The sequence below is a fragment of the Crocuta crocuta genome, unplaced genomic scaffold (genome assembly GCF_008692635.1).
Source record: "Crocuta crocuta isolate KB4526 unplaced genomic scaffold, BGI_CrCroc_1.0 scaffold64, whole genome shotgun sequence".
NCBI classification, from domain to species: Eukaryota; Metazoa; Chordata; class Mammalia; order Carnivora; family Hyaenidae; genus Crocuta; species Crocuta crocuta.
Window position 1 is genome coordinate 3,705,723 of NW_027530640.1, and position 12,231 is coordinate 3,717,953.

A 12,231-nucleotide genomic window follows, 5' to 3' on the forward strand; every position below is an offset into this window, starting at 1 on the left:
GTTCTATTTGTTTATCCTTATATCAGGATCATACTGTATAAACTTCTATCACTTTTTAATCTGTGGCATATCTTTTTTTAACATTGTCTTGAATATCCTTGACTTTTCATTTCTATATAAATTTTATTTTGTATTATTTTTTAAATGTTTATTAATTTTTGAGAGAGGGAAACAGAGCATGGGCAGCTCTGAGGGGGTGGGGGGGTGGCCCAGAGAGAGAGGGAGCCACAGAATCCAAAGCAAGCTCCAGGCTCTGAGTGGGCAGCACAGAGCCCAGCATGGGGCTTGAACTCACAAACAGTGATATCATGACCTAAGCCCAAGTCAGACACTTAACCGACTGAGCCACCCAGGCACCCCTCATTTCTATGTAAATGTTAGAATCCTCCCATTAATCTCAAATGCAACATTTTCTTTTTAATAAAGGGTGGAATTTGTATTGAATTGCATTGAACCTATATATCAAATTGAGGAGAATTGGTATTTCACAGCGTATTTTAAACACACATTTGCAAATATAATCCAGCTGTATATAAAGCAGATAATATATCAGGAAAAGGATGGGTTTAATCAGTGGATAAAATTGTTGTTTAATATTGGAATTTCAAGTAGTGATTCACCATAAGAAAGAAAAAAGAAAGACGTCACACAGTACTCTCAAAGGATGCAGGAAAATGCCTTTGATCAACTTGAAATGTCATTCATGATAAAAGCTCTGAGCAAACTAGAAGTAAAAAGGAACTTACCTAACGTCTTAAAGAGAGAAAACTGACAACTTCTTCTCTGAGTCTGGGGTCAGAACAAGGAAACTAACTCAGACTTGTGACTTCACAGCTGGCATCTGCAGATTGGGAGTTCCAAAGACAAGAAGTGGAAGCTGCCAATCCAGAAACTGGCACACGGTGTTACCTCTAGTGTGGTCTCTTAGTTTTAGTGACAGAATCCCTGAGGGCCAAGAGAAAGGGACAAAGACCCTATCTCTCCATGGGAGGAGCGTCAGAGTATTTATCACCACTCTTCTGCCACAAGTTCTTTTACATGATAGAAGTTAGTTATTTTTTACAGTAAACATGAGCTCTAGCTTGATTGACTAGAAATTAATTAGTCATTAATTTGCTTCCTCGGGGTCTTCCTCAGCTGTACTCTACTGTTTTTCAGCATTGATGTTTCTATGGGAAATGTTGTGACAAGACTTGCTCTTTTCCTACTTGGAGCCAAAGTGGGTTTTGTTTGTTCATTCTGCTCTTTTTTCTTCTTGGCCTAATGACACATAGATATATATCTGCCTCTGTTTTCAGGGAAACATGTCCCATAGATATATTTTACATATATTATTTTATCTTCTTAAATATATATCCAGGTATACTGAATATATGTTCAAGCTTTTGAATGTATATAAATATTTATATTTATATATGTGTATGCGTATATATACAAAGATTTATATCTCCAAACTTTTAGCCTCTCGTTTACATTTCCATTATTTTGCTAAATTATCTCAAGTCTCTTCCTCCTGTGTTTTCCACAGTTCTCTTTCTTGGGTTCTTGTAATGTGGTCATCTTTCATTTTATTTCTTTTCTTTAAGCTCATGTATCTATGTCTTGAGTTCTTATTTTAGGGAGATTGTATTTTCCTTAAGTTATTTGATTTGTCTGTAATTTTTGCTTGCTTTGTATATGTATTCATAAGTTTGCAATATTCTTTTCATCTTTATTCATCAGTATACTTACAGCTGTCTCGTGTCCCTGCTGCCTCTGGTAGCTCTCCTTCTCTTCCTCCTCTTCCTCCTCCTCCTTTTCCTTTTCCAATGGGCCTTCTCTTGAATGCGTATAATGGAGGTTTCTTTATTGACTGAGAAAGAAGGAAGAGTCAGCTGGCAGTCTGAAGTATGATTTCATAGCTCTACATTTTTCCTCATTTTGTTTCTATTTGAAATAGTGAACTTGTTATATACTAGCATAGAAACTCTCTGGCTCATAAGGATGTCAAACATGTCTGAATTTGGACATGATCCTTTAGCATAGATCAATAGAATTTCTGTTCCATCTTACCTTAACAAGAACTTATTCTGGGGGTGCCTGGGTGGCACACTCAGTTGGGCGTCCGACGTCAGCTCAGGTCTTCCAGTTCATGAGTTCGAGCCCACATCGGGCTCTCTGCTGTCAGTTTGGAGCCTGCTTCAGATCCTTTATCTCTCTTTCTCTCTGCCTCTCTCCCACTCATGCACACATTCTTTCTCTCTCTCAAAAATAAATAAGTATGAAAAATTTAAGAGAAAAAAAAGAATTTACTCTCTAAAGATGGTGTATCAGAATGCTCAATAAAACTTACGTCTCCTCTGGGTCTGGTATGGCCATTCCAAGCAACAGGTCACAGGGTTTACTCCTCAGGGGAAGCTGTCTATCTTGGAAAGCCCATGCTCTATCCACACCGCCTCTCCCTCACAGTGATCCTTTATGGGGCTTGGGGTATATTCAATTCTTATTTTCTTTGATATTTTGGGTTGATTTCAAAAGGAATAGAAGGACAAAGATTCTTTACTTTGGAATGCATAGCTGGACTTTTGTGCCCAGTATTTGTATATAACGGGAGGTTAGGTTACAGAATTTGAGCGTGTGAATTTGACATTTTAAAACTGTTTTCATTTCTTTTAAATATAAATTTTACAAGTCATTTTTGTTATGAAAGGCCATATGAGTAATTTTTATTAAATATTTTAAATTTAGAGGTTTTCATTTATTGCTTTATTTCTTTCTGTATTTATTCTAACATCTCAGTTTCTTTTACTTTTCAGATGCAACAACTGTTCCATGAAAATTATGAGCATAATCGGAAGGGTTATATCCAAGACCTTCACAACAGCAAAATCCACGCAGCCATAACACTTCACCCCAACAAAAGGCCTGCCTACCAATACAGGCTTCACAATTACATGCTCAGCCGCAAAATTTCTGAACTTCGCTACCGCACCATCCAGCTCCACCGGGAGAGTGCTCTGATGGGCAAGCTCAGTAACAGTGAAGTGAGTAAGGAGGACCAGCAGCTGGGAGTGATGCCGTCCTTCAACCACTTCCAGCCTCGGGAGAGAGATGAAGTGATAGAATGGGAGTTCCTGACAGGGAAGCTCCTTTACTCAGCATCTGAGAACCAGCCTCCTCGACAGAGCATCAACAGCATCCTGAGAACAGCACTGGATGACACGGTCCTCCAGGTGATGGAGATGATCAACGAAAACGCCAAGAGTAGGGGACGGCTCATTGACTTCAAGGAAATTCAGTATGGCTACCGCAGGGTTGATCCCATGCATGGAGTGGAGTACATTTTGGATTTACTCCTCTTATATAAAAGACACAAGGGGAGGAAACTGACTGTGCCGGTGAGACGTCATGCGTATCTTCAGCAGTTGTTCAGCAAGCCTTTCTTTAGAGAAACTGAAGAGCTAGACGTCAACAGGCTTGTGGAGAGCATTAACAGCGACACTCAGTCGTTCTCCTTTATATCTAATTCTTTAAAGATATTATCTTCTTTTCAAGGTGCCAAAGACATGGGAGGGCACAATGAAAAGAAAATACACATCCTTGTCCCTCTCATTGGAAGGTATGACATTTTCCTGAGATTCATGGACAACTTTGAAAAAACTTGTCTTCTTCCAAAGCAGAGTGTAAAGCTGGTCATCACCCTTTTCAGTAGGGATTCTGGCCAAGACTCCAGCAAGCATGTTGAGCTGATAAAGGAATACCAGAACAGGTACCCTCAGGCAGAAATGACCCTGATCCCAATGAAGGGAGAGTTTTCCAGGGGTCTTGGTCTTGAAATGGCTTCTTCCCAGTTTGACAATGATACTTTGCTGCTATTTTGTGATGTTGACTTGATCTTCAGGGGAGACTTTCTCCAGCGATGCAGAGATAATACAATTCAGGGACAACAGGTGTACTACCCCATCATCTTTAGCCAGTATGACCCAAAGGTAACCAATGGGGGAAATCCTCCCACTGACGATGACTTTGTCTTCTCAAAGAAGACTGGATTTTGGAGAGACTATGGCTATGGAATTACCTGTATTTATAAAAGCGATCTTCTGGGTGCAGGTGGATTTGATACCTCAATACAAGGCTGGGGACTGGAAGATGTCGATCTCTACAATAAAGTCATTCTGTCTGGCTTAAGGCCCTTCAGAAGCCAAGAAGTAGGAGTGGTGCATATTTTCCATCCAGTTCATTGTGACCCTAACTTGGACCCTAAGCAGTATAAGATGTGTTTAGGATCCAAGGCAAGTACTTTTGCCTCAACCATGCAACTGGCTGAACTCTGGTTGGAAAAACATTTGGGTGTCAGGTATAATCGAACTCTCTCCTGACAGTCCAGGCAACACATATTGCCTTTTTAAAGGGGAGTTTACCTCATTGTTGGTTGTTGTTATTTTTATTTTATTATTGTTATTTTTATTATTATAATTATTATTGTTATAATTTTATTTTGTTATCCTGGTCTTAAACTACTCTTGGTTGTCTTCCAAAGGGTGTTTCTTGACCTCAAGCAAGAAGAGTCTGCAGTTCACTGATATTTCAGATTTCTACTGAAGTCAATTATGTATTACTTTTATATATCTTTATTCGAGATCGAGTTAAATCGTGGCAATCAAATGACTTTTGAAGCTCATTCATCGTGAGAGACAGCTTAAAGGAATGTTCTCTTGGGGCTTAAAGATGCAATATCGACTTTTATTTTGTTTGTTAAATTCAATGTGATACGAATATTTACTGGTGAAAGGTACCACAAAAGTGCTTTATGCTTCCTATGGGGAAGGGACTCTGTAACATAAACTTGAGTTTTGTAATTTATACAAGGACTTAAATATATAGACAATAATTTTCTTCATCTTTAGAATTTTTAAAGTAAATGAACACTTATGATTGTATGTTTATTTTTTAAAAAAAGTTTTAAAAATTGAGGAGTTTTGTTCCACAAGCAACCGGTACGGGCTACCCTGGTCTTCTGACAATTATGTACTCCTCACAACTGTCTGCTATAAATGCGAATGAACTTTATTTTCTCAAGGAAATATGATTTAATTAAATATTCATGTACATTTTAGAAGCTTTATGAAACGATGTCCTTCATTTGCTGGCAAGAAGATAAAATATGACAGAACCTGGTTATTTATAATAAAACACAGGTATAACAGTAATCTTTTTCAAAAACACTGAAAAGTTTGTGTTGTTTCCTTTCAGTCATATTGTTGTATTTCATAGAGGTCATGCTCACCAAAATGTGCTTACTATAGAGACTGGAAAAGTTAACAAGGGATTATGGGCATACTGTTTGTGTTATTATGCTTTAAATCCTGGCCTTCACAACTGATTAAAATGAGTGGCTTCTTTATTGAATAATTTACATTCCAGGAGAAGCATTCTTCCTCAATCTCTTCAGCTTTGTGATCAAACTGAACCAAGAACAGGTCAGAAACTGCCTTTAACTCGGGTTAATTTGGGTTCCCACAAAATGTAGCATGTTGTGCATACTGTTCTACGTTCTGGTTTTCTTTTTTTTCACACAGTAGGACTAAGCTTTGCATCAAAATTGAATTGAAAGTTGCTGTAAATTGCTACCATTATTTGGAACTGATTGTTAGGAGGCCATACAGCCTTTGCCTTAGAGATGGGTTTTGTACAGGGTAACAGTCTCTTTAGGTGAGGAAATTCAGGGAGTCTCAAAAAAAGATAACATTGCTTAATGTTGTGACAAATATGATGACACTCTCCTTGACCATAACATATAATTTTAATAATGTCAGACTCATTAGAAAGGAATTAATGGCACTTTTAGATGTTAAAAATCTTGACAGGGCCAACAATTCAGAATTGATCTCTGCTCTAATATTTTCTCGGCCTTCATAAACCCTTCCTCTTAATAGCTTATTTTCCTACATCATGTGGCTTAGCTCTTTTAGCGGGTTTTATTTTCCTAAGCAGTCAATAGATTAACATGCAGTAAAGATGGTCATTTGGGAAGAGTTACTGCAAACTAATAATTGTTAATGATTTCATTAATGAAGAAAAGAAATCAAGGTCTGCTCATCTGTTTAACTGAGACAACTGAAAAACAGCCCGAGTCATGAGGCAACTACCCAGTGATGCAGTGGCATTCTCTGTAATACTCATGGAATTCTACTGATGAAACAAGGAAATGCAGAGATCTCATCTAAACTTAATTACATACACGCATACTGCACTAAAATTCACATAAGTGCATTTTAGTTCTATTTTGTGACTCACTTTAGGCTTTCCTGTGACTTTTTTTTTTTTTCAGGTACTGCAATATTTCCCGACCAAAGATTTATTCGAATTACACTAGTGAAATTAAGAGTGTTCTCCTATCTGTGCAGGGTCTCTTATTTAAAGTTCCTTTAAGGTTGAAGGGCAACACAGCATGAATGCAACCTGAAGCATCGTATACGTCTGTTACCGCCATTACCTTATTCGGGTAACTGTGAGTGTCGTGGTTAAGCATCACTCCAATAACCATTCCATCTTAGTGATCGTCTTCTGTGATCGATCCATCCTACGCATTTTAATTGCATTGTCCTTCTATTTATTTATTTTTAAAGTTTATTTATTTTGAGAGAGAAAGCATGAGCAAACAGAGAGAGAGAGAGAGAGATCGAGAGAGAGAGAGAATCCCAAGCAGATCCCACACTCAGCTTGGAGCTCAGCATGGCACTCAGTCTCATGAACCATGAGATCATGACCTGAGCCACTATCAAGAGTTCAATGCTTAACAGATCCAGCCACCCAGGTGCCCCTACTTGCATTGTCTTTTTAAACAGAATTCTCTCAGCATCTTTCAGAATATTGACATTATTCTCTTTGTTCAGCAGATATGGAAACCGAGGCCATGAATAATGAGGTAACATATCCTGTGTTATACTGTCATTAAGACTTAAGTTAACTCTTGTCCAGATCTGGAGCACCTATCTTTCCATGTGAACCCAAGGCTTCTCAGCTGTTGGGGTGATGTAGAAGACAGTGGGCAAAAGTCTGGCTGAAACCATGAACATGTTTGATCTGCCATTCAGCTTACGTCTGCTGTATGCTCAATTCTGGGCCACACTAAGTTTGCTGATGTTTGCTCAGTGAGAGCCTGCTGTCAGGTCTTTCATCCCAGTCCTCTACCACTTTGCTAGCTCCCTCTGAGTAGCACTCTGTTTGGAAAAGGTTTCTTCTATTTGCTTGCTCACAGGTCACTGGGTATCAACCAGTAGAAAAAAATGCTGAGCTTTCCTGATACCAGCAGCAGCCCTTATCTCTGTGGTGTCAGCTAGCTGAGTACAGAAGCTGTCGGCAATGAGCACCGCCATGTAATTGTGTGACTATTTCTGTCATTTGCCCCATACAGACTTGGCATAAAGCAAATTTGTCAGAGCTATTTCTGAATCTAACAGTTAAACTCATTGTGCCTAGTAATAGATGGGGAGCTGTAGGAATAAAATCCCCAAGTGTGTGAACTGACAGTCCAACCAACCAAGAGGATGAATGCTCCCTGGAAAGGTAAACTACAAAGTCCCACTGTTTTTAGCATAAGAAAGCTGGAGCCCATCTCCAGTCTGCAGCCCCATTTTTGGGCTACTCTGGCTTCACATGGTTGCGTTTTCAGATCAGGCCTGGACAGCTCCTTCCTCCAGGAGGAGGACCCAGAAGACAAGGATCCTTTCTAATGGCTTGGATTGCCCAGATGGGAGGTTATCATGGCGCCTGGCCTGTTGAGCCCTCACCTGGGACTGCCTTGTCCTCGAGGGAATGGGCTAAGCCAGACTTGGACCTAGAAAGAGACTGGTGTCTTCCCTCTTTACCTCTGACCACCCAACAGAAAATATTTTTAAGCAGGTAAAATATACCAAGATGAGTCACAAAGAGCCAGTAAAATAGCTATAGCTCTATCTCAGCCATGGTGATAAGATTTATATAGGAGAAGGAAGGCATCAACATGCTTAAATTATGTGGCTAAGCTACCTTTCTTTTCCCTACCACGTGCTGCTTTCTGAGTCACTGCCAGTCCCCTGCCAGTCCCCTACAAGTTTTTACCCTAGGGATATCTCTAAGAGGGCACTGTTAATTACCCGGGGACTTATGCACTTACGCGGTCTTTGGCCTTGATTATTGAAGGCGTATCTCCATGGGAGAGCCTGTGATTATGGATATTACAAGGCAAGTGGGCAAAATAGTGTCCTAAGGGACAATACAGGTATCTGTTATCACTTCTTAGTGTTGCTGACTTGTCTACCCTCCCCATCTCCACTTTTATTAGCATTGCGATCATTGCCAAACATAGAATACGTACTGAGTCCAGAAGCCTTCTTGATCTTCAGTTTTTGAGCAGTGGCAACAGTAGAAGCAGGAGGAGATGCAGAATAGATGCCGGTGCAGCTCGGCCTCTGTGTGCCCCCTGGCCTCGCACAGGCACCAGCTGCACTGCCAACTTGCCTTGACAGATGGAGGGGATGAGGAGACTTCCTTCGGCGGTGATTCATGCCCCCAGGTGGCGACACAGTCACATCTGCCAACCACCTGGCGCTGGCGCAAAGCTGCCAGCATTTTCACTTCCATCTTCAATTTTGACATCCACTTGTCTGTTTCCCTCTTCCTTTCTCATGTCGGAAGCTGCCAAGGGCTGTGCCATATTTAGCGTTCTGTTCCATGAAGGATTTTATTTCAGTTGAATTAAATAGATATGTATTCGTCTGTAGGTTGATTTAAAAAGCAGAGATGGGGTGCCTGGGTGGCTCAGCTGATTAAGTGTGTGACTTTGGCTTAGGTCATGATCTCATGGTCTGTGAGTTCGACCCGCCCTTCAGGCTCTGAGCTGATAGCTAGGAGCCTGGAGCCTGCTTTGGATTCTGTGTTTCCCTCTCTCTGCCCCTCCCCCACTCATGCTCTGTGTCTTGCTCTGTCTCTCCCTCCCCCTCTCTCAAAAATATATAAGCATTAATATTTTCTTAATAAATTAAAAATTAAAAAAGCAGAGATACTGAGTTTTATTATCCATCATGTAAAGGTATACATCCTTGCTATTCCATTACCGTTTGCAGTCATTATAGGATCAGTTTTGATGGAATTGGTGAGTACAGGATTGGCAGGAAAAAAAAATAGTATTTAAAATGGACCTATTGGGGCACCTGGGTGGCCCAGGTCTGACTTAAGCGTCTGACTCTTGATTTTGGCTGAGGTCATGATGTCATGGTTTGTGGGATCTAGCCCTGCATCCGGCTCTGCACTGAGCCCACTTGGGATTCTCTCTCTTCCTCTCTCTGTGCCCTCCCTTCCCTCTCTCTGTCTCTAAATACTTAAAAAGTAATAACATAGGGGCGCCTGGGTGGCTTAGTCGGTTAAGTATCCGACTTTCACTTGGGTCATGATCTCACGGTTTGTGGGTTCGAGCCCCGCGTCGGGCTCTGTGCTGACTGCCAGCTCAGAGCCTGGAGGCTGTTTGAGAGTCTGTGATTCCCTCTCTCTCTGACCCTCCCCTGCTCACGCTGTCTCTCTCTCTCTCTCTCTCTCCTAGAAATAAATAAAAACATTAAAAAAAATTTAAAAAGTAATAACATAAAATGGACCTATTATATAAAAAGAGAGTGTTCAACAGAAAATAAAGATGCTTTTCTTTTTTCCTAGAATGTTTGTTCTTTTCTGAGGTATTAACCAGTTAGTAAATACTAATTGAGAACTTCCTGGGAACAATAAGCTCAAGTAGGAACTCTTAAGACTGAAAACACGCGTCACCTGAAGCCAAACCTGGAGCTTCACTCAGGCCTCCTATGGAGCTGTTTTCCATTTCCTTATCAGGTCTTCGCCAACTCCTGTCCCCTAGATCCCCACAGGCATCACATTTCCTTATTTTATCCAAGCAGGGAGAAGCATGTGTATATGCCAAATAGAACCTGAGATCTATAGGTGAATTTCAAATATAGAAATATGAACCTGCCTTGATTCTTGCCTTTATTCTGGCAGCAGGTGTTCAACTTGACATCAGACAAAAATAACTCAGGGCCAGAAGTTCATATAAAAGTGAAAATACATACCACAACATCAGGAGTAATAGCTTCTGGATCTAACCTGTTAACTATTCTGTCACCACAGTCAGCCTCAAGTTTATTTCTCCTTCCTTTCCATACCTACCAAAGTGGCTCCAACACTTGTTTTTGAAAGGAAAATCTTGATAGGTGATAACTCAAATGTTAAAAGCATAATACTAAGAAAGTGGGGGAGGGGAGAAAGCAGTGTGCTGTGTATCCTTGAATTATTTTCTTTTTCACTTGCCTCCTGGTTTTCGTGCTGTTCTGAGATGCCAATAACCTACTCTTTTTTTTAAATATTTTTATTTTCTCTGCCACTGGGTTCTTCCTTGCCCCACCCCTCACTCCCACTTAGTAACTACTTTTTACTAACCATCTAAGCTTTAGACTACAAGTCTCTAGTATTGGTTCTGAGGAGCTACACTTGTATAAATCATGAGCTTGAAGGCTGAAGTTAGGATAAATTTTTCACCTCTTTTTCATTAGCAGCCCTGGTCTATTTAAACTATGCTGAGATTCACGTATCCCCCTTGTTAGCCAACTGGGATCTCAAGGGCATGGATTTTACAAAGCCCCTTGCAAATTTGGACTAGAAACTGATAGAAGAGACCTTTGAAACTCTTTGATCCGCTCCAAGTGCTTCCTGATTCCTGTTTCTCAATTAATCTGTTCAACATTAAATTCAGGTTTGTGCTTTAATGGAAAAAAACAACAACATTGCATCAAAATGTTTACTGAGCTAATGATTCATTCAGTTAAAAAAATAGATTTTAGGAATAAATCTTAATGTGTATTTCTTTAAATCATTTTGCTCTTGTAATGTAAATTTATAATGGAAGGTATCCATTTACATATATTTTATAGTATTTTCCTGGTAATCCACTTTTTTTATTAACAGAGAATGCGCGCACTCAAGTGGGTGAGGGGCAGAGGGAGAGGGAAAGAGAATCCCAGGCTGACTCCACACTCAGCTAGAGAAGTCCGCCACAGGGTTTGATTTCAGGACCTTGACATCATGACCTGAGCTGAAATCAGGAGTCTAACACTTAACTGACTGAGCCACCCAACCACCTCTCTGGGAGTCCATTATTACATAGACCTTCCTTAATTATGAAGGAAGTTTATGTGATTTATAAACTTATCAGTATGTTTTCCTAATATCAATAATGTTCGTATTTTCATCATCTACATAGGATGAGCAGAATTCTTTTAAAGAAGGCTAAGACTCAGAGCTCCAAAGAGAAGGAAACCATTATTGCTCATAATCACCCATCCTTCCTTTTACCCCTGCCCCTTAGACAATGTGTAATTAATTTAGAGAGGGATCCCTTTGTCTCCAAACACTTCTGCCCCCATCACTTCATATGGGAAGTCATTTTAATAAGGAAAGGGACAAGGCAAAGTGGTTTGGTTATGCTATTTGACTCATTATTATGACTGCAAAACAGTCATGTTCAGTAAATGTTACTCTGCACTGTTATGTCAGAATCATCTTCTTTGAGCTTCGTCAGCTCTCAAGTAGATACCATTATCCCCATTTTACAGAAGAGCAAAATGACTTCAAAGAGATTTGTAAGAGTAGTTGTAAAAACTAGAATTTGCTTTAGAAATGTCCAGGTTCATCTTTGTTTTAAAATACTAGTTTACTCATATATGGAATTTAAGAAACAAAACAGATGAACATAAAGGAAGGAAAAGAGAAATAACATAAGATGAAAACAGAGAGGGAGGCAAACCATAAGCGACTCTTAAATATAGAGAACAGGGTTGATTGAGGGGAGGTGGCAGGGGATGGGCTAAATGGGTGATGGACATTAAGGAGGGCACTTGTGACCAGTGAGCACTGGGTGTTTCTACTCTGGAAACCAATACTACACTATATGTTAACTAACTTGAAACTAAATTTTAAAAAGTAGAAAAAAAATAATATCTAAGGATATTTAATCTCCATCTGAATAAGATTCAGCACTGACTTTTGAAGACCCAAGTTGTGGTTGTTTGAATCAGTATGTTACAAAACTCCCAAAGTAAGCAGAATTTTGACTATATAGCTTCAGTGTTACTTCTCTTCTTAAAACTCTCTAAAGTTTTCCAAGCTTACTTAGAATAAGACCTAAACCCTTGCCTCTCGCTGGTGATCTGCNCTCCTCTCTCCTCACTC

General features: G+C 39.9%; 1 protein-coding gene across 1 annotated transcript in view; it reads left to right on the plus strand.

Moving 5' to 3' along the window:
- CHSY3 (chondroitin sulfate synthase 3) overlaps positions 1 to 5,296 on the plus strand; it is a 282,944-nt gene extending 277,648 nt beyond the window's left edge. Inside the window, exon 4 of the mRNA XM_077768868.1 lies at positions 2,796 to 5,296. Within this exon, the coding sequence (XP_077624994.1) occupies positions 2,796 to 4,358 (1,563 nt within the window). The 3' untranslated portion in view covers positions 4,359 to 5,296. The remainder of the gene's footprint in view (positions 1 to 2,795) is intronic.
- The last annotated feature ends 6,935 nt before the right edge of the window (positions 5,297 to 12,231 follow it).